This window comes from Anabrus simplex, chromosome 7 (genome assembly GCF_040414725.1).
Source record: "Anabrus simplex isolate iqAnaSimp1 chromosome 7, ASM4041472v1, whole genome shotgun sequence".
Lineage (NCBI taxonomy): Eukaryota > Metazoa > Arthropoda > Insecta > Orthoptera > Tettigoniidae > Anabrus > Anabrus simplex.
The window spans coordinates 73,614,865-73,638,020 of NC_090271.1; the positions used below are offsets into that span (position 1 = coordinate 73,614,865).

At 38.5% G+C, this 23,156-nt stretch overlaps 1 protein-coding gene across 1 annotated transcript in view; it reads right to left on the minus strand.

The window, feature by feature from the left end:
- Positions 1-23,156, minus strand: part of PIG-T (phosphatidylinositol glycan anchor biosynthesis class T) — a 260,582-nt gene that overhangs the window by 158,790 nt on the left and 78,636 nt on the right. The window contains exon 5 of the mRNA XM_067151175.2: positions 287-469. Within this exon, the coding sequence (XP_067007276.2) occupies positions 287-469 (183 nt within the window). The remainder of the gene's footprint in view (positions 1-286; positions 470-23,156) is intronic.

A 23,156-nucleotide genomic window follows, 5' to 3' on the forward strand; every position in this document is an offset into this window, starting at 1 on the left:
AGCGCATAAATGCGTGTGCAGGATAATGTTCGGTGAGAATAGAAGAGGAAGGGGCGTTTAATGGCTGTGCAGCAGGCATTTAAATGTCCCGCTGTGCCTTTAAAAATGGCGGAACGTGGAAAATTATATCGCTAATTTATCCGCAATGGTCAGGGGTAGAGCCTTATGTGAAAATCAAAAAATCGAAATATTTGATAAAATATGCTTAAAACTCAGTCCCAGTGTCCCTTAAGACATTGAGAAGTGATAATTTAAATGATTCAATTTTACTCATTCTTTAACTTACATCATTAGAAGTGACATCAACATAGATGTTGCTCATTGCAGCCAGGGGACAAGCTCCAGACAGACCAACACCGAACAGCTTCCTTATTGACCAGTCTTGAGAGTCACCTCCAAGAATCACCTTGTCGTAGACCAAAGACAGGGTTTGACGCAACTCAACAGCCATTTTATAACAACCACGCTCCTGCAAAAATCACAAATTCATATCACTTTACAAGATAGTGAAGATAGAATCCATCAACCAACATTATTTTAAGAGGTGGAGTGTAAAATTTAAGAAGAGTTTTCTGTACAATTCTACTAAGTTACTGACTATAGGGTAGAGGTACGGTAACTCATTGCCTGATCCGAGAGTATAACAGTGCCCAAGTGTGAAATATTTCTTCGCCAGTTGAAGGGGTGGCAAAGTCTACAAAACAAAATATCATAACGTATCTCGTCACCAAGTGCATATCTAAAGAAAGCATATTAACTGTGCATCATTTGTAGCATCAGTAGTTTTATCTATTTGTAAAGTATGATAAGGACTCCTCTTACATCTTTTGATTAACTGAGATTCCTTGTTAGGTGCCATATCATTAATTCTGCAACTGACAATGATACTTGAAAGAGGAATCATACCATTATCTTTCAGAAACTTGTTGCCAAATATAAGTTTTCAACACATCTTTTTTTTGCTAGGGGCTTTACGTCGCACCGACACAGATGACGATGGGATGGGGAAGGCCTAGGAGTTGGAAGGAAACGGCCGTGGCCTTAATTAAGGTACAGCCCCAGCATTTGCCTGGTGTGAAAATGGGGAAACCACGGAAAACCATCTTCAGGGCTGCCGATAGTGGGATTCGAACCTACTATCTCCCGGATGCAAAACACATCTTTTACTGTAAGAAGTAAATATTCCTCGCTAGAATGAGGTTTCACTGTTTTGACCATGCACAAATCAAGACATAGGATGCCTCTGAAAGTTCATCCTTCCCATAATTTAGTGTTCCTACGTGTTGCTGGAAAAAATCTACAATTTTTTTTTAAAACACCATAATGCTTTGTTTCTTTGTTTTCTAAATGTTGCTGGAATTTTGGAGGCTTCATGCACTCATTTGACAACACTTCATAACACAAAACACACTGCGGTTCCTGTTCATTTTCAACCCCGCACAATCAATCATTTCATAATACAAAACACACTGCGGTTCCTGTTCATTTTCAACCCCGCACAATCAATCAATACTGATCTGCATTTAGGGCAGTCGCCCAGGTGGCAGATTCCCTATCTGTTGTTTTCCTAGCATTTTCTTAAATGATTTCAAAGAAACTGGAAATTTATTGAACATCTCCCTTGGTAAGTTATTCAAATCCCTAACTCCCCTCCCTATAAATGAATATTTTCCCCAATTTGTCCTCTTGAAATCCAAATTTATCTTCATATTGTGATGTTTCCTACTTTTAAAGATGCCACTCAAACTTTTTCGTCTACTAATGTTAATCCACGCCATCTCTCCACTGACAGCTTGGAACATACCACTTACACATTATTATTCTCACATTTTGGTCCGTATTGAAATGTACATTAAAGTCAAAGAAATATTAATGTTTATTAAATTCCACCTATTCAATACATAAAGAGTAATTTTAATTATGAATTAAAACTTATAAAGTAAATTACAGGGACTTGTTTCGCCCCTTTTTTTAAGGGCATCTTCAGCCTTAATCTTCGTCTTTTTTCTCCCAATTCTTCCCAGCCCAAACTTTGCAACATTTTTGTGACACTACTCTTTTGTCGGAAATCACTCAGAACAAATTCAGCTGCTTTTCTTTGGATTTTTTCCAGTTCTTGAATGAAGTAATCCTGGTGAGGGTCCCATACACTGGACCATACTCCAGCTGGGGTCTTACCAGAGACTTATATTCCCTCTTCTTTACATCCTTACATCCAAGTAAATCCTAATTGCAAACACAAACTGTCATATTTCCTACTGCATTTTTTCTTTGAACTGCTTGCTTCAACTTAAATAGCGAACCTATCACATTCACTTGCACGTTTCACAGTTAGAATTACCACTGCCTGAATCACTTGCTTTTCTTTCCAGAGTGCTTGTTCTAAGCTGTTTTTCTATTATTGGCACACTTTGTTCAACTATAACTTAGCACTTCTGAAGATATATTGAACTGTGATTGAGGGAACAAAACCATCAGCTTGTTGAAAAATGTTACCAACCCTACCAATTGTTAATGGTATGTACCATGGCCCTTCAAGACCTACACCTACAACTAGGGTTATCAACCTTCCGGCTTTCGCCGGACATGTCCTGCTTTTCAATCATTTTGGTTATGTCTGGCCAGCATTTCTAATTTATCGACATTGTCCGGCATTTTTCGTTACAAGATTGCTCACTTAGGTTTTATGCTGAAGACAGCATGTTATTGTATCGCACTTGAACTCCATGTGCTCAGGGCGCTACTTCCGAGGGTGGAAATAAGTAATACTAATATTCGATATATTGAACTCGAAGTCCAGGCATCGATCAACCAATCAACATGCTTCATTTCCACGTTTATGTTGAGAGAAACCGGAAGTGTTGAGAGCTACAGTTTACATGTGCTTGCCATATGATTTGCAGCTATCGTGTTTGGTTATCTGGTTGTCGCCGTAAATTATAGTGCGAGTATGCAGCGAGTGGAGTGAAATATTAATCTTACTGCATCCTATTACGTACCGGTATGTCATCTTTGCAACCTGAAAGGAGTGAATCGAAAAAAAGACGGTATAAATTTTCGGATAAACTAAAACATAAGTATCCTTGCTTTACTCACAGATGCAGTGAAAGTGAAGCAAAACGTGCAGTGTGTGACAGTTATGTTAATGTCGGATACAAAGGTGTTGGTGACTTGGAAAGACACGTTAACAGTGAAAAACACAAAAAGACGGTGAGAACTAGGTCAATATCATGTTCAATGTTATCATCTGTCACTCCCAAATATTCACCAGATGATAAAAATGTTCAAGCCACAGAAGGTACAATGTCATTTCATACAGTTTTCCATCACCAGTCGTACAAATCAATGGACTGCACAGCTAAATTGAATAAGAGTATGTTCTTAGGTTCTGAAGTAGCACAGAAACTGACCTGTGCAAGAACTAAAACAGAAGCCATAATAAATAATGTTATTGCTCCTCACTCGACAGATATTATAATTGAAACTTTTAACAATAAAGTTCCATTTTTTGGCCTAGGAACAGATGCAAGCAATCATGGTGCACTAAAGTTGTTTCCAATTGTCATCCAATTCTTTGATTACAAAAATAATGGCATTCAGATAAAAGTTCTTGATTTGCAAGCATGTCCAAATGAAAGTTCTGAATGTATTTCCTCCTATATTTCAGATACTCTCAAAAAGCATAAAATTACTTCTAGATGCATTGCATTTTCTGGAGACAATGCCAATGATAATTTTGGAGGCCTTGCACGCAGGAAGGGAAGAATGTATTCTTTGCTCTCAAAAAAGACTTGAATGAAAACATAGTAGGTGTTGGATGTCCTGCTCACATTCTACATAACTGTTTGCAACATGGAACTGATGCTCTTCCTGTTGATATTGAGTCTGTGGTGATGAAACTTTTCAACTTCTTTCATATATATGCAGTGCGTACTCAGGAACTGAAAGACTTTTGTGAATTTGCTGATGTAAATTATCTGCAGCTTTTAAATCATTCTAAGACTAGGTGGTTAACATTGTATCCAGCAGTCGAAAAAATCCTGCAATTGTTCCCAGCTCTGAAATCCTACTTTCTTTCTCAGGGTAGGAAGTCAGTGGCTTCATCAATTAGAAACTTCCTTGAAAATGACTTTTCAGAGCTCTATCTTTTGCTTCTTTCCTCAACCATGCACATTTTTCACTATAAAATTTTATCACTTGAGAAAGAACATAACTCAGTTGTAGAAGTGCTTTAACTATTAGAATCTGTCCAATCTTCATTGAAAGGCAGACTTGAAGGTCAATGCATTCCCCTTAAAGTCAGACAGATGTTAAATACATTTTCAGAAGATGATCTGGATAAAGAATACAAAGTGTTTATGGAGAATGTATCTTGTTTCTATGAAACCTGCACTGAGTACTTGGATAAATGGATGCATCCTATACAGGAATTCAAGTGCTTCAAATGGCTGAACATTAAAGACCTCAGCTTTGACGATAGTGTACCGTGTATTCAGTACTTACAGTCAAAAGGTGTAGAAATAGATAATTCAAAATTATTTGACCAGTTCTGCAACGTAAGGGCTTATTCTAAAACTTCAACTTTGGATAAAGATACAACACTAGACCAACAATGGTCTGCTTTTTTTTTTTTTTTTTTTTAGTAAGTGCCAGAACATTGAGGTATTTTCTGAACTTTTGAACATTTGCCAGTTTTTCTTTGCCATACCAGGCAACAATGCCTCCACCAAACATGTGTTTTCATTCATAAATGCTCAATGGACAAAGGAAAGGAACCGTTTGTTGGTAGAATCTGTGAAAGGAATGTTACTTGTGAAGTTCAATTTCAAAGATGTGTCATGTGAAGAATTTTATAAATATGTACTTCAAGAATATAACTCGCGTCTTCTTTCAAAAGTAGGTTCTGTTGAAAAATACAGCTTCAAGGAAATGAACTGCAGCAAGGACTGATCGTTAAGTAAGGTATTTCCTGAAGTCAAATAAATATTAAAATTTATTTATTCCACTTATTCAATACATGAATAAATATTTTAATTAATTAAATCTTGAATAAATCATAGGGACATGTTTTGCCCTTTAATTAACGGCATCTTCAGCCTTAATCTCAATCTAAAAGGTAATTAAACAGGTACCTGATTGTATTAAAATTACATATGAATGTGAGGATCATGTTGGAAATATGCTTCAAATGGTGAGCAAATGGTTAACAATAGTTATGATATTCTTAAAATGAAGCCTTAATAAAGTCTTAAAAACAAATAGTCGTAAATTTATACACTTTCTTGAATGTCCTTGTTTAAAAATTGGTAACAAATTGTATACTGGTCATTTTATAAGAACGTAAATTGTTACGTTAAACCTTGTAAAGTGGCGCCCTGTGAAGGTTGAGGGCGTTAGAATAATGATAAAAGAAAAAAAATGTAGTTGATATAATTCCAAATGGAGTATTAAAACATATTAAAGCTAGTAAAGAGACGTTACCGTTGCTCACTTCAAGTGAAGTTTATAGTAAAATTGTTACGCTGGAACAAGTAAAGCGGGGCCTTGTGATGGATGAGGGTGTTAGATAAAATTATCGGGTTTTGAACAGTTCAAGCGTCAGGATAATGATGAAGAATGTAGTTAATAACTCCGAGTGGAGTTTAAACACAATTTTAAAAATAGTAAAGAGACGTTTCTGCTGCTTAGAACAAGTGGGGTTTATAATAATATAAAAATGATTAGACTGTTGTAACTCTCGTGCAAAGAGATAAAACTGTAGTCTTCTAAAAGGAAGATAGGAAACTTAAAAGGGTCCACCTTTCAATACAAATAAATGTTATAGTTTATTTACAACATATATTTACACTTGGAACTAGTTTCGACGCTGTTTGGCGTCATCTTCAGCCAAAATGTGGGAAATAGGCTAGCATGTAGACATTTATATTACAAGGTGTTACATTAGTGTGATTAAATGAGAGAACATGAAGACGCGAAGTACAATGTTAGTTTTCAAAGTGGTCCTGAAGGGTGAGTCGAACTTGTATAAACATGAGATAACATAATCACTTGAACAATAAAACATATAAACTGTAACAAAACCATGCGGAAGTACAAGATGATTGGCATTGGAGATTCAAATTAGTTCAGACACTCTTCCATTGAATGTTGCCTGCCGCGAGTGTAGTACAAAACATAGGTTATATTTCCTATCTTCCATTCTCAGTTCAATACGGACAAAAATGAAATTCTTAGATTTAAATGTCTTCTAAAAGCACGAGTGAAGATGAGTGCTTGATAGTAAGCAGCTGTGTTAAATATTAGCTGGAAGGAGCGATTGTAGTCTCTTGTATATAGTCGAAAGGGAAATTAGGTTTGAAGTCTGTAACAATAGGAAAAATAAGTGTTAAAGAATGAATTTGAATGAAAGGTGAGTTCAAAGAGAAATCGAAGTGAGTAAAAACGCTTACCTCTTTATTAATGTTGAAATTGGTTAACGTAAAGATGAGTTGGAGAGAAAACGTTGTAATTTCATTTATTTTAATTGTAATAGTGTTAAGAAGTTGCTATAAAGCGTTGAAATGACTGATATTTAAGTTACTGGTGTTACAGATGTGAGATTAATGGAGGAGAGGGCTGAAGCGGTGTGTCAAGTTTATAAGTTATTGGTCGTGGCGGGTAGCGAGAAAAGAGTTCAATTCTTAGAACAATATAAAGAGAAACTATATCATCAGTATCAAGTGGATTTCAAATAAAAGTTAGATCCAGCCTATAGTTAATCCTTTGTGAGAAGATAAATTAGCCTTCTTCTCGAACTGCGGTGCGGGAGCGAGGGAAAGTGTGACAGTAAACGTCTATAATTATAAAGTTCTATAAGAACTCAGTTAATATCACTAAAAGGTGTTCTGTAAAGGATTGAGGGTATAAGAAATCAAATTGTAGTATTAATAGTTTGGCAAAGCAAAGAATAATTTTTTAATTAATTTTTTTTGCGTGTGTGTGTGTGTGTGTGTGTGTGTGTGTGAAAAGGTAAGTTTAGTCCTTACAAAGCATGTAAGAGTGAGAAAGTGTGTTTGATGGTAAGTCTTTGGTTTTATTTATTTATTTTTTTTTTTTAAAGGGCGAAACATGTTCCTATAGTTTATTCAAGATTTGATTTCTTAATTAAAATCTCTATTTATGTATTGAATAGGTGGAATAAATAAATTTTAATATTTATTTGACTTCATTGTACATTTCAATACGGAGCAAAACAAAAAGTTGTGTGTAATATATGTATAATTTTGTTATCGATTGAAATTGTCAGGCATTTTTCTTAAATGTCCTGCTTTTTGCTAAGTAATGTCCTACATTTTGAAATTTTCAGTTGGTCACCCTACCTACAACAAGCCTCTCATAAAACAGTCATTAACTTAATCCTAAAAGGAATGCTGCTCTCTTTGATGCTGACTGGAAATGTATTTAGTGAACAGAATAAGATGGTAACAATGCAATCATATCCTCGAAATACCAGATTTATGTTTGGTCACAGAAATATTCATGGCATTTTGAAAGTTTCGCTTATAGACTTATACGGTATGAGTATGGTATCCATTTTACGTGAACGATTTTTACTAATTTATTTTCTGTTATGGTATTTTTAATATAATTAGAATTGAATTTTTAAACCTGCCAGTGGACCACCTGACCACAAGTTGAGAAACACTGATCTAGCACAACTAGCTGACAAACTGATGATCAATTGTGAAAATAGGGTTTACTGCATGGAGTATTATTTATTTTTAAAACGTCATTTCAAAAGATTAATAAGCACTAGAGTTAAGTTATGTATGGAGCTGGAGTATTTAAGATTTAAGCATCCCACAAGGATGCAGAAGGCATTAAAATACTGTTCACACTGGACATGGGGTTAATAATTTGTTCACACAGAGTACTACTTTATTTCTTCTTCTTCTTCTTCTTCTTCCTGATGTGTTTCTGCTTATGCAAGTCGTTCACAGATCCTCTTCCTATCTTTTCTTTTTTCCCCCACAGTCATCACTGACTCCAATTGTAGTCCTCTCCAATTTAAGTCATCCTCCACCTGATCCCTCCATATTGTTTGTGGTCTTCCAATTGGTTTTCTTCCAGATTCTGTCCATTCCAGAACTCTTTTTGGTAATCTTTCCTGTCCCATTCTTTTGACGTGGCCGAACCATCATTTCAGCCAATTTCTCTCCATAGTTTCTTTTAGGGGGTTGATCTGTAGGGTGTTTCATATTGCTTCATTTCTTATCCTGTCTTTCCTCATTTTACCCAAGATCCCTCACAGAAAGTGCATCTTTGTCGCTTGTAATCTACTCAGATGTTTTTGTCCAAGTCCAGCATTCTGATCCACAGGTCAATACCGACAAATAATATGATTTATATATCATGGTTTTTGCTTTGGTAGGTTATTTCCAATTTCTAATTATGTCTGATACACAGTAATAAAATTCTGAGGAATTTCCTATCCTCTCTGAAATTTCTTCCTCGATGTTTCCTTTCCCAGTTAGCTTACTTCCTAGGTATTTAAAGTCATCTACTTCTCTAAGAATTTTTCCGTTACACTTAACATCTTTCTTTTTTTCTTGTTTTCTCTGCTGATTTTCATTACCTCACTTTTTGTCAAACTTACTTCCATGCCTGCTTCTTCAATCGCCCTCTGCCAGGTATTTAGTTGCACTTCCAATCTTTGATCATTTTCTTCCCATCATCACATAATCTGCAAATGCTAGGACTTTCATATTATTTGCTGTTGACCCTTGGTGAACTTTCCTCATAATTGTAACCCGTAGTGGGTGACATGGTACGTGAGCTGCAAGGAAACGTTTAAGTTTTTATTCTGGAGGAATAGAACTATTGGATAGCGATCTCAAGAGTGTTTTCTATACATCAAGAAATTGTAATTTTAAGAAATTGTAATTTTATTTTGTTGTCTCGGTGAAAATGTTTTGTGTATTTCGAGAAATTGCTTTTTTCTAGGTAAAGACTATTCGAAAATTATTTTGAAAGGAAATTGTTTAGAAAAAAACTGTTTGGACATATGTAGAAAAAATGTGTTATTATGTTTTGTGTATCCCAAGAAAGTTAACACATTTTTGAAGATTGTATAATTTGGTCTTGCTGATTTTATGTTTTAAAATTTTGGTCCAGTTTAAAAATGAACTCCCTATACTGACACCTGTTCAATGGTTCAATTGTTGCGTCAGCAATTTCTTCATGGCTTGTCGTTTGCTTGATGCCCATATAAGGTTAGGGTTTTTGTAATTGGTTGTAATTAGAAGTGTTGTAATTGGTTTAATATGGAGGTGTTTTCCGACTGGCGGTTTGATATCGAACAATTTCCGGTATGATGTGAGGTACGCGTGTGCTACCGTTTTCTTGTTGTCTTTCATTTTCGATCTTCGAAGAGGTTGGATGCGCGGTGCGTGCGGTCCGGGCCTACGGGGCCAACCTACCCTAAGGTAAGCACGTTTAATTATCTTAAAATTTTGTAATATGTGATTTTGTTTTTTTCTTTCTAAATTTAACTTTTGTGTGTTTCGGCCTTTTTTTTTTCTTAAATTTCGCGAAAGGTAAATGTTCTTATCCTGCCAGGAAATCACCTCAAATCTTAGTTTGGGCTATTTCATTTGTGCCTCTGTGTTACACGAGGCCACCTTTTGTTTGGAGTTTTTCTTGTTTTAAAATTTCTTTTATCTTTAATGTTGCAATGTGTTAATTTTCCGTCAGGTTGCCTCCAGTAGCTCTGTATAAAGAAATCACTAACAATTTGTAGTCGTCCTATGATGGACCATCCAGAAGATTGTTTGTTATATCCTATCTGGTTTATTGTTCAAGATTCAAGTTGCAGTTGTATTTCTGTTCCTTTTTCACGAACTGTTTTCTATAGGTTTCTGTTCTTTTCTTTCTTTTTCTAATTATATTTTATACGAAGGGTATGGGCGAGTACGTTCTTTTCCTTACAACATCCTACGATCTTACTGCCTCATAGAGTCCAAGTCCGCTTTCCACACCATTCCTGTCTGTAGTTTTCATTTAGACCTTTAAGCTTTGAGTATCCTATCCGCATCTTTTATTTTATTTACGATTTTATTTTTGATGTATGTAGCTAACCTTATCCTTGCTTCTGTTGGGTTTTACGTTCACATTTTATGCATCTCTTTGGCCGCGAAAATCAATCCAGGCTACATTTGGTAGCAGAGCGTGGTTGTAAAAGAAAGGGAAGTACTCACTATTACCCTTACTTTTCTACATTTTCTGTAGTTGTATCAGTTAAGGTAATTTTTTTAACCTTTTGTGACCATGCTTGAATTGGCAGTTATAAAGTACGCATTTTCAAAATTGATTACCGGTACCATGAATGTAAAGTTTAAGCCACCTTGTGGTTAAATAATGTGCGTGTGCATTCTTAATTTCTGTTTATTTAAGTTTTGTTATTGATTTTTGTTTGTGTGAGCGTCGTTGATGATCAGCACAAACAACCAATTTCTTGGCAAAATACCCACAAAGTAAATTATCAATTGAAAATGTTGGAGCTAGAATGTCTACCCGCCTGGCAGAATGTCTTTTGCTGTCGTAATTTGAATTGCTTGCAACCTGCGTAGAAAATGTAGATAAGTCACTACTTACAATTTTCTTTTGTTTCAGTGCCTGTTTTATTTTGTCCGTGGAAAGCCTTCCCCTGACCATGTGGTCGTTTGAACTCCTGTATCATATTATGTGTGCCGCGTATTCTAACCTAAGTTCTTCGTGATTAATTTCTAAATTATTTAGAGTTGGTTTTGATCTGTTTTCGATTTGTAATGCGATTCCCAATTTTTTTAGACAACATCTTTCTTGATGCTGAGTGTGGCACTATTTTGTGCGATTGTGTGGTTATATATTTGTGGGAGACAGTTGACTGCTTGACAAACTTCGAGTTTTAAGCATGCTAAAGTCCATCTTATGAATTGTACTCGTGTCGTTGTCATCTGTTTCTTCTCCTGTGTTTGTATTGGTGTCGAACTGTCCATCGTGTTCGTGTTAATTGCAGTGTGGTGTTGCATTTAAGTTTTCTGAAAATTTTGTTTATTTTCGGCATAATTTTGAGGTTATCTTGGTAAATTTTGTCAGTTTGTGTGATTTTCTATTTTCCAATTCTTGTGTTTTACTATATTCTTGTCAGAATTTTGTGTTTTTGTCACCTGCTGTGTTTATCTTCGTGTGTAACCTGTTAAAATGTTTTGCTGTTCTGTTGTGGCTCAGTGGATATTTAAATTTCTGGTTTAAGTGTTGTTTTGATTGACTACTGTGCTTGGGATCGTGTCTAATTAGGTATGGGATTAAATTAGAACGAGGCCCAGCCAGTTACTAAATTTCTTGAGCAGATTAAAAATTATGGGGTTTCTGCATCTGTGCGAAAGTCTTCTTGGTTGTTTCATTGAGCGTTTCCATCGTGCTGTTTCTGTTTCCTTGTCTTGTATATTTTTATTTACCTGTGTGCCCCTATATTTGGTAGGGAGGGTCCATGAAGACTCGCATTGTCTCGTGGGGTGATACTTGCTCACCATATTTTATAGTCCAGGAGAAACTTGAGGTCATTTATGACAATTTGGACGTGTTATGGGTCTGCACCTTGCTTTTGACAACGTTTTATTCCTTATGTGCATCTGATAGAGATTAACTGTAACCTTTGGCTCAACTATTGGGTGACATGGGTTGTGAACGGTTGTCTGATGTAAGTGAAAATTATGTACCAGGAAAATTTTCTTCAAGTGTTCTTTCGGTTTCTATTGTCCTGAGCTATGCTTCTAAATTTTTTACGGTTGGTTGTGGAGAAATTTTGCAGAGGTGATCATTTAGTAAAGTTTTTCGATTAGTTCCAGTTTTTTTTTTTTTTTTTTTAATATTTTCATCTGGTTGTGGAATTGCACACTCTAAATTCATGTCTGTTTGTCCTCATTTGTAAATAGTCGTCGTGTGTGTTTGTTGCCTTGTAGAGGCATGTATGTGTGTACTGAGACTTAGGACCTGAAGTGTTGAGAGGCATTCCTCTTCTGGGAGTACAGTAATAGGCCTAGTCGTCTCATCATGGTGTGATGGATTCAAGGGTACTTGAGGTCATGAATTGTCCTTTTTATTCTGGGTACTGCTTGATAGGGATCATCACACGCATCCGTTTCATGAATGTATTGTGCGTTGTATGTGTGAGTTGTCGTGTGACTGTAACGGCAGTATTGAGGTCTTGTCGTACCTTTCCGCCCTTTGGGTTTATGCTACTGAGAGTTAGGTCATCGCGCTTCTCTTTCATGTGTGCTTCAGTATTGTGTGTCAGAGGACAGACAGTCTTGATCATTTTGATGAGTCATGCTATGTCTGGTAATCTCGGGTATGAAGGTCGTTCTTGTACCTTTTTCTTTCTATATCAGGGAGTTGGATTTTAGTATGCACATGGTAGAGCGATTTCATTGTGTCTTGAGATTCTGTTGTCATGGTAAAGTTTTTTTTTAGCTCCTTTTGTTTCCTTGCTTGGTTTTATTGATGACACGTGGTGCGTAATGTGTGTTTTATCTATTCAAAATTTGAAGTATTAAGTACATGATTTGGTAAGTGAATAGTGATTTATCTCATTTCGTTGAACTTGGAGGAATTTAACTGTTTCTTTTCCTGTGCTCCTCTGAAGCTTGCAAATTCTCTTTCCTTCTATTAAATTTGATGTAAGATTGGGTAATTAAGAATGCACGTAGTAAGTAAAATCTAGGAAATGTTCATTGGATATAGTAGTGTTATGTTGCGATGTGCCCAATGAGGTAAGTTGTGTGTGGTTGTGTGGTGCTTCAGTCGATGAAGGTTTAGTTTTGGTAATTGTTATTACCTGGAGAATTTTCTCTTTTTGCTGAACCTCTCATCCCTGTGGTGCTTGGGTGTGGAAGATGGAGACTGTGTGCTTGTATTGGGCAAATCGTAACTTAAAGGTTGTAACCTGCACAACATGTTATCTTGAAAATTAGTTCCTTGGTATCCTTTTAAGTTGAGACCTTGTAATGTTATAAGTACTGCAAGTCGAAAGCAAATTTATATAAAAGAGTGGTCAGCATTTGTTGCATTTATATTTCCGTTAGCCTCCGTGGGGTTTTTTTTCTGTAAGAATGTTGTTCTAGGTGAATTCCCGGATTGTGGTTTTTATTCTTTTCATTTTTCATTAGTTGTTTTCATTTTCATTTTTTGTTTCTTTTATTTTAAACGTGCGAGCCTTGGGGAGGGCTTGACCGCCCCATTAAAAGACCACAAGTTGTTATGTTGTTCACCAGTTGGGAGACAAATTTGTTAAAAAATTTTTTTTAAAAAAAACCTCCCTTCGGTTTCCTCGTTAGTCTTCTGTTTTGTTCTGGATATGTTTCTGCTGCTTCGTTTGGGCATGTTTCAGGGGCAGTGAGGTCCCCAGCTGTCTAAATGTAACCCGTTGTGGCTAATGGAGGGCACCCTGTACCAGCTATTTGCTAAATTCTATGACATATGGAGTGGAATCACATTTTCTTTTGGTGATCGAGGTGATTTGGCATTGGGCCACTGTCCATGAGATGGCAATGAGGACATCGCTGAGCGCTCTAGCCCAGGCAAAACATTGAAGAGTGAAGAAATAAAATGTGGTGAATTCGTTGTCAAGAAAGGGTGACCCCACTGTGTTTTCTCGAGCAGTGCTCGAGTTTGTGGGCGGGAGTATGTAACCCGTAGTGGGTGACATGGTATGTGAGCTGCAAGGAAACGTTTAAGTTTTTATTCTGGAGGAATAGAACTATTGGATAGCGATCTCAAGAGTGTTTTCTATACATCAAGAAATCGTAATTTTAAGAAATTGTAATTCTATTTTGTTGTCTCTGTGAAAATGTTTTGTGTACTTCGAGAAATTGTTTTTCTTTCTAGGTAAAGACTATTCGAAAATTATTTTGAAAGGAAATTGTTTAGAAAAAAACTGTTTGGACATATGTAGAAAAAATGTGTTATTATGTTTTGTGTATCCCAAGAAAGTTAACACATTTTTGAAGATTGTATAATTTGGTCTTGCTGATTTTATGTTTTAAAATTTTGGTCCAGTTTAAAAATGAACTCCCTATACTGACACCTGTAAGAAATTGATGGTTCAATTGTTGCGTCAGCAATTTCTTCATGGCTTGTCGTCTGCTTGATGCCCATATAAGGTTAGGGTTTTTGTAATTGGTTGTAATTAGAAGTGTTGTAATTGGTTTAATATGGAGGTGTTTTCCGACTGGCGGTTTGATATCGAACGATTTCCGGTATGATGTGAGGTACGCGTGTGCTACCGTTTTCTTGTTGTCTTTCATTTTCGATCTTCGAAGAGGTCGGACGCGCGGTGCGTGCGGTCCGGGCCTACGGGGCCAACCTACCCTAAGGTAAGCACGTTTAATTATCTTAAAATTTTGTAATATGTGATTTTGTTTTTTTCTTTCTAAATTTAACTTTTGTGTGTTTTGGCCTTTTTTTTCTTAAATTTCGCGAAAGGTAAATGTTCTTATCCTGCCAGGAAATCACCTCAAATCTTAGTTTGGGCTATTTCATTTGTGCCTCTGTGTTACACGAGGCCACCTTTTGTTTGGAGTTTTTCTTGTTTTAAAATTTCTTTTATCTTTAATGTTGCAATGTGTTAATTTTCCGTCAGGTTGCCTCCAGTAGCTCTGTATAAAGAAATCACGAACAATTTGTAGTCGTCCTATGATGGACCATCCAGAAGATTGTTTGTTATATCCTATCTGGTTTATTGTTCAAGATTCAAGTTGCAGTTGTATTTCTGTTCCCTTTTCACGAACTGTTTTCCATAGGTTTCTGTTCTTTTCTTTCTTTTTCTAATTATAGTTTATACGAAGGGTATGGGCGAGTACATTCTTTTCCTTACAACATCCTATGATCTTACTGCCTCATAGGGTCCAAGTCCACTTTCCACACCATTCCTGTCTGTAGTTGTCATTAGACCTTTAAGCTTTGAGTATCCTATCCGCATCTTTTATTTTATTTACGATTTTATTTTTGATGTATGTAGCCAACCTTATCCTTGCTTCTGTTGGGTTTTACGTTCACATTTTATGCATCTCTTTGGCCGCGAAAATCAATCCAGGCTACAATAATGTTGTCCATCACTATATCTGTACTGAGAGGCAAAAGGGCATATGTCCATTTTTTGTGATTCTGAGTTAGGGCCATTTTTGTGTTCGGTATAATCGACAGCATCTATGGAATAAAGGCGGTTGTCCTGTTGCCATTCCCTGTGGATTTAGAGCGTGGCATAACGGCGATAGTCCCGAGTGCTTTTAGGATGGAAAAAGCGCATGTGGGATATCCGGCTTTTGCAGAAAACTTTTTAGTGCAGCAAGGTCGCATGTAGAACATCCACCTTTTTTCTTAGTAATTTCTCCGTGGGAAGAAAGAATTAATGGACATTCGCCTTATGCCTACATCATTGGAATACGAGAATGATGTCTGCTTATTAATGTGAACGTTATTGTTTCCTGTGTTACGGGAATATAAAAGACCTGCGTTATCGCATGCATATTAGCCTGAAAACAACAACAGTGAAATATTGTAAGAGAGAGAGATTTATTAAAATAAATCATCCATCCTCCAATGAGGGTGACCATTTGGATCCGGAATAGAGTTTCAATTTCAATGAAGTTTAGAAATATCAAGAAATGAAAATTTAATCGTTGATGCTGTTATCTTCTTTTTTCCCCAGGGTTAGTTGGGGAGGAATGTCAATCACATTCTCAGGTACAGATGGAAATGAATGATTTGCAGAGTGTCCCTAAGTATCTGTATTACTATTTTTTCTAACTCTCAGAATGGAACTTTCAAGTTTTGTAGGAAGTTTGATGTCTGGCTAGGGAGGGTGCCTCTTGCTCCGAATAGCAGGCCTCTGACAATCCAACGATCGATAAGTATTTTATACTCAGATGAAAGGTAAGGCAAGCATGGAACATAAATAGCTTGCTTTTCTAGGTCCACATCCCGAGTCTGATTAAGGTCTCTTTCAAAGCGAATGGTGGGATCTAAGATCATTGTTTTAATGTCCTCTCTGTTGATGGCTACGATGTCCATCCTCTGATTGGAGTCATCGGTAGAGATGCAGTGAACCTCCTCGTGCACCTCCCATCCACGCTGTCTCAAGCCTTGAGCAATCGACGTTCTTACACGGTGGTGGCGATGGTTGCGCATTAGTTCAGTGCTCCGGCAGAATCCCAGCACAAGTCCAAGGGTTTCTGTCTTGTTGCAGCCATTTTGGCAGCAATGGGTTGTGTTGAATGACCTACCGGGAAACGTTTCGCGAGACTTCGGTGTTTGAACATACGCAGAATGATTCGTTTTTCAAGAGGGAAGATGATATTGCAACTTGCTCTGAATCAAGCATGAGAAGTGAGAGGTAAATGTATTTATGTTTCTTACTGAAGAGTTCCGTATTAGCCTACATTTTGTTACTGACTATGCTTTGTGGAGTTACACCCCAATCACCAAATTTGATGTATAGAATGAAGTAATACTAACTTTAACTGATTAAAATTAGATCCCATTAACATATGCTGTATTATTAGTAATATTTTAATCGTCGTTATTATTACTTTTTTAATGCTATTTATCAACATTAAACTTAGCTCTTAAACTTCCACTACATGTATTGCATATTGCTAGAGTCTAGTTCTTGGGACCAGAAATGTTAGATAATAGGAACCTTGGTGAAGGAAGTTCCAAGAGAGAGACACAGAACTCATAAAGAAATGCATAGTTCTACAGAGAGAAGAAAGATGACAAAATTCTACACATTGGAAAATAAAATATGAAATTATCCCTGGGTGTAAAATTATGTTTTTGAATATGCTGTGTGTCACTGACAAGTTTGTCAGGGTTTCTAACATGTGATTGAAGAGGGAAATCTACGCCGACCAATAACAAATTGGTATCATAAGACATCGTAGAAATGCTCTCCTGTTACCAAAGGAAATTCCGACTGTACGAAGCAGACCCTAACCCATTAGTTCAGCAAAATACACGGACCTGCAAACGTTAACTCAGTGGATTCCACAGCAGTCCAGTGCATTTTACAGTGATCTTCCTTATGGAGAAGATGACGAATATCCTACCATTGAGTGATACTTCTGCCGACATAAATTGAAATTCCCTGGAGAACATTTCATTCAAGAAAAATTAATTAATTACAATAATTATCTTACACAGAACTTCAGTGACAAAAATAATGTGGAAATGAAAAGAAAAAATAGTGAACAACTTCTCAATGTGATAATTATTACTCATTAAGTTTTGTGTGTGCTATAATATGTTTTTCTTGTTCATTTAGCTACAGAAGAGATATAAACTGATATTGCAAACAGTTAACCTATTAACTTACTTTTACAGCATCCAGAAGTTTAACAAGGAATTAAGAAAAAAGGCGTATGTCCATTTTCATGGTTTTCCTGAGAAAATTTAGATTAGAATTTATGAATATGTATTTATTTAACATCCATGTAAATATATGTTATGCTGAATAAATATATATAAAACATTTACAATTCTACCGCATTTGCATAATGAGCAATTGGCATAAATGTGTAGCCAGTTACGGTTTTTAGCTTATACTGTAAAATTAATAAAATGGACATAAGCCCTTTTGCTTCTCAGGTACGGATATTAAAGAGCACTGGTGAAAGTACACTTCCACACTTCCTTGTCAAACTTCTCTATCTGTTCTAAACAATTCTGATTTTTTGCCATCTATTATAATACAGTTCAGACATTTGTTATACATGTTTCTAATTCTGAATTACATTTCTCTTGACAATTCCATTCTATACAGACCTTGCCATATCTCTTCTCTTCCAACCATGTCATAAGCCCTTTGTATATCTATGAATGCAACTGCGATGTCTTTTCCAAATTCCCATTTCTTTTCTACTACTTGTCTAGCTATAGTAGCTTCCAGATATGATGATGATGCTTCTTGTTTAAAGGGGCCTAACATCTAGGTCATCGGCCCCTAATGGTATGAAATGAGACAAAATAAAATGACAAATTAAAAGCCCAAAAACATCCATTGACCACAATTCAGGATGGATGGATGGATGGATGGATGGATGGATGGATGGATGGATGGATGGATGGATGGATGGATGGATGGATGGATGGATGGATGGATGGATGGATGGATGGATGGATGGATGGATGGATGGATGGATGGATGGATGGATGGATGGATGGATGGATGGATGGATGGATGGATGGATGGATGGATGGATGGATGGATGGATGGATGGATGGATGGATGGATGGATGGATGGATGGATGGATGGATGGATGGATGGATGGATGGATGGATGGATGGATGGATGGATGGATGGATGGATGGATGGATGGATGGATGGATGGATGGATGGATGGATGGATGGATGGATGGATGGATGGATGGATGGATGGATGGATGGATGGATGGATGGATGGATGGATGGATGGATGGATGGATGGATGGATGGATGGATGGATGGATGGATGGATGGATGGATGGATGGATGGATGGATGGATGGATGGATGGATGGATGGATGGATGGATGGATGGATGGATGGATGGATGGATGGATGGATGGATGGATGGATGGATGGATGGATGGATGGATGGATGGATGGATGGATGGATGGATGGATGGATGGATGGATGGATGGATGGATGGATGGATGGATGGATGGATGGATGGATGGATGGATGGATGGATGGATGGATGGATGGATGGATGGATGGATGGATGGATGGATGGATGGATGGATGGATGGATGGATGGATGGATGGATGGATGGATGGATGGATGGATGGATGGATGGATGGATGGATGGATGGATGGATGGATGGATGGATGGATGGATGGATGGATGGATGGATGGATGGATGGATGGATGGATGGATGGATGGATGGATGGATGGATGGATGGATGGATGGATGGATGGATGGATGGATGGATGGATGGATGGATGGATGGATGGATGGATGGATGGATGGATGGATGGATGGATGGATGGATGGATGGATGGATGGATGGATGGATGGATGGATGGATGGATGGATGGATGGATGGATGGATGGATGGATGGATGGATGGATGGATGGATGGATGGATGGATGGATGGATGGATGGATGGATGGATGGATGGATGGATGGATGGATGGATGGATGGATGGATGGATGGATGGATGGATGGATGGATGGATGGATGGATGGATGGATGGATGGATGGATGGATGGATGGATGGATGGATGGATGGATGGATGGATGGATGGATGGATGGATGGATGGATGGATGGATGGATGGATGGATGGATGGATGGATGGATGGATGGATGGATGGATGGATGGATGGATGGATGGATGGATGGATGGATGGATGGATGGATGGATGGATGGATGGATGGATGGATGGATGGATGGATGGATGGATGGATGGATGGATGGATGGATGGATGGATGGATGGATGGATGGATGGATGGATGGATGGATGGATGGATGGATGGATGGATGGATGGATGGATGGATGGATGGATGGATGGATGGATGGATGGATGGATGGATGGATGGATGGATGGATGGATGGATGGATGGATGGATGGATGGATGGATGGATGGATGGATGGATGGATGGATGGATGGATGGATGGATGGATGGATGGATGGATGGATGGATGGATGGATGGATGGATGGATGGATGGATGGATGGATGGATGGATGGATGGATGGATGGATGGATGGATGGATGGATGGATGGATGGATGGATGGATGGATGGATGGATGGATGGATGGATGGATGGATGGATGGATGGATGGATGGATGGATGGATGGATGGATGGATGGATGGATGGATGGATGGATGGATGGATGGATGGATGGATGGATGGATGGATGGATGGATGGATGGATGGATGGATGGATGGATGGATGGATGGATGGATGGATGGATGGATGGATGGATGGATGGATGGATGGATGGATGGATGGATGGATGGATGGATGGATGGATGGATGGATGGATGGATGGATGGATGGATGGATGGATGGATGGATGGATGGATGGATGGATGGATGGATGGATGGATGGATGGATGGATGGATGGATGGATGGATGGATGGATGGATGGATGGATGGATGGATGGATGGATGGATGGATGGATGGATGGATGGATGGATGGATGGATGGATGGATGGATGGATGGATGGATGGATGGATGGATGGATGGATGGATGGATGGATGGATGGATGGATGGATGGATGGATGGATGGATGGATGGATGGATGGATGGATGGATGGATGGATGGATGGATGGATGGATGGATGGATGGATGGATGGATGGATGGATGGATGGATGGATGGATGGATGGATGGATGGATGGATGGATGGATGGATGGATGGATGGATGGATGGATGGATGGATGGATGGATGGATGGATGGATGGATGGATGGATGGATGGATGGATGGATGGATGGATGGATGGATGGATGGATGGATGGATGGATGGATGGATGGATGGATGGATGGATGGATGGATGGATGGATGGATGGATGGATGGATGGATGGATGGATGGATGGATGGATGGATGGATGGATGGATGGATGGATGGATGGATGGATGGATGGATGGATGGATGGATGGATGGATGGATGGATGGATGGATGGATGGATGGATGGATGGATGGATGGATGGATGGATGGATGGATGGATGGATGGATGGATGGATGGATGGATGGATGGATGGATGGATGGATGGATGGATGGATGGATGGATGGATGGATGGATGGATGGATGGATGGATGGATGGATGGATGGATGGATGGATGGATGGATGGATGGATGGATGGATGGATGGATGGATGGATGGATGGATGGATGGATGGATGGATGGATGGATGGATGGATGGATGGATGGATGGATGGATGGATGGATGGATGGATGGATGGATGGATGGATGGATGGATGGATGGATGGATGGATGGATGGATGGATGGATGGATGGATGGATGGATGGATGGATGGATGGATGGATGGATGGATGGATGGATGGATGGATGGATGGATGGATGGATGGATGGATGGATGGATGGATGGATGGATGGATGGATGGATGGATGGATGGATGGATGGATGGATGGATGGATGGATGGATGGATGGATGGATGGATGGATGGATGGATGGATGGATGTGAATTTAAAACGATCAGCGGAACTGACCCACAGTGCCTCACATGCACAGAAGCTGCCGTAGAACAATAGTAGTACTGACCAAGGGACTGCTTCTATAGCACAATACTCAACCGATGATACTTGTAGTCAAAAGGGGGTCCAAAAACCAAGTCAGCGGCCCCTCACAATGGTACTTATCGCTAGGAAAGTAGAACCATGGTATTTGTCATGTTGCGGTACTAATCAAGAGTAGCGTAGACTCACGGTATTCCACACATTATGGTACGACTCACAGGTAACGAAATTCGCACATGTATTACAGACCTACGCTGTTTCGCACACTGCGGTGCCCTTTACAGGCAACGCAAACTTATGGTGTTTATCACATACGGGTACTACCCACAGGGACTCTTACTATCCCGTGGTGTTCCTCAAATAGTGGGCACTAATCATAGGCAAGCGAGAACATGGGTTCCCTCGTCCCATGGTGTCGCTCATATAGTGCTACTAATCACAGGTACTGTAAAAGCCGTCGAACCCTCGTTTGCTACTAATTACAAACCTATTTGGTACCTAACATAGTGGTACTACGCGCAAGTAAAAGCGACCCATGGTGTTCCCCGCGTGGTGGTACTAATCAAAAGCAGCGTCATGGTTCTAATATAATCATCCCTTGGTCGCCCCTTTTAGTCGCCTCTTACAACAGGCAGGGGATACCGTGGGTGAATTCTTCGTCTGCATCCCCCACCCAGAGGGTGTTGTGTGTTTGGTCTGCAAGAGGTATTTTATTTCCCTCAAGTCCGCTGGCAAGCCGGGTAGGACCCCCCCTATCCGCCACCCGGGACGCGAAATGTGGGGGTATTACCTCTCCCCCTGCTACGCCAGCATAGTAGGTTCGTGGCTTCTAGATCTAAAGACTTATTGTTTTTCTCTTAATTGTGAATCTATCTTGTTCTTGATTTTTTGTAAAATTATCTTTTCATAAATCTTCGTGCAATGCCACAGTAATGCTATTCCTCTGCAGTTCTCACAAAGTGTCTTATTACCTTTTTTTAAATAGTTACAATAAGTGCCCTTGTCCAACCATCAGGAATCTCTCTGTCAGTCCATACTATCTTCATCACCCTATACAGCCACTGCATTCCAATAGGTCCTGAAGCTTTAATCATTTCCACTGTTATGTCACCTATTTCAGGAGCTTTGCCATTTTCCATTTCTAATACAGCTTTTTCTACATCCGACATTTGTAGATCTTCTATTCCTATTTCACCTGATCGTTTATACATTCTCTCCACTGTAATGGTGATATTTCCTTGAGTTCATTTGTTTTATTTTGTCCTTCATAAAGATTTTGGAAATATTCTTTCCATACTTTCAAAACTTTTTTTTTTTAACAACATGGGTTTTCCATCTTTATTGATCACTTTTGATGTATTTTTGTTTTGCTTCCTTCCATTACCTAATATGCAGTATAATATTTTCTTGTCATTTTTATAATTCTCTTCTATCTCTTTTGTGAATTTTTCCCAGGACATCTTTTTAGCCAATGCTATAATTTGTCTTGCTGCTCTGCTTAGTTGTTTCCAACTGTCTCTATTTTGTTCCATTCTATTTCTGAACCATTCTCTCCACACATTATTCTTCTTCTTGACTGCTTCTGAAATTCTCTGATTCCACCATGGAGTTTCTTTGTGTCTGAATTTTGTTGATGTCCTTCCACAGGTTTCTTCTGTTGCTTTGACTAAGGCCTGTTTGAATCTTTTCCATTCTTCCTCAACATACTTCCTCTCATCTTTAGGAAGTTGAGTTTTAATCTTTTCCTTATATATATCTCTTGGATTTCTCTATCATTTAGTTTCCAGCATTTGATTCTTGCCTGTCTTTCTCCCCCCCCACATTTACCCTTTCTGAATTTCATCAATGTCCCCACCAACAGT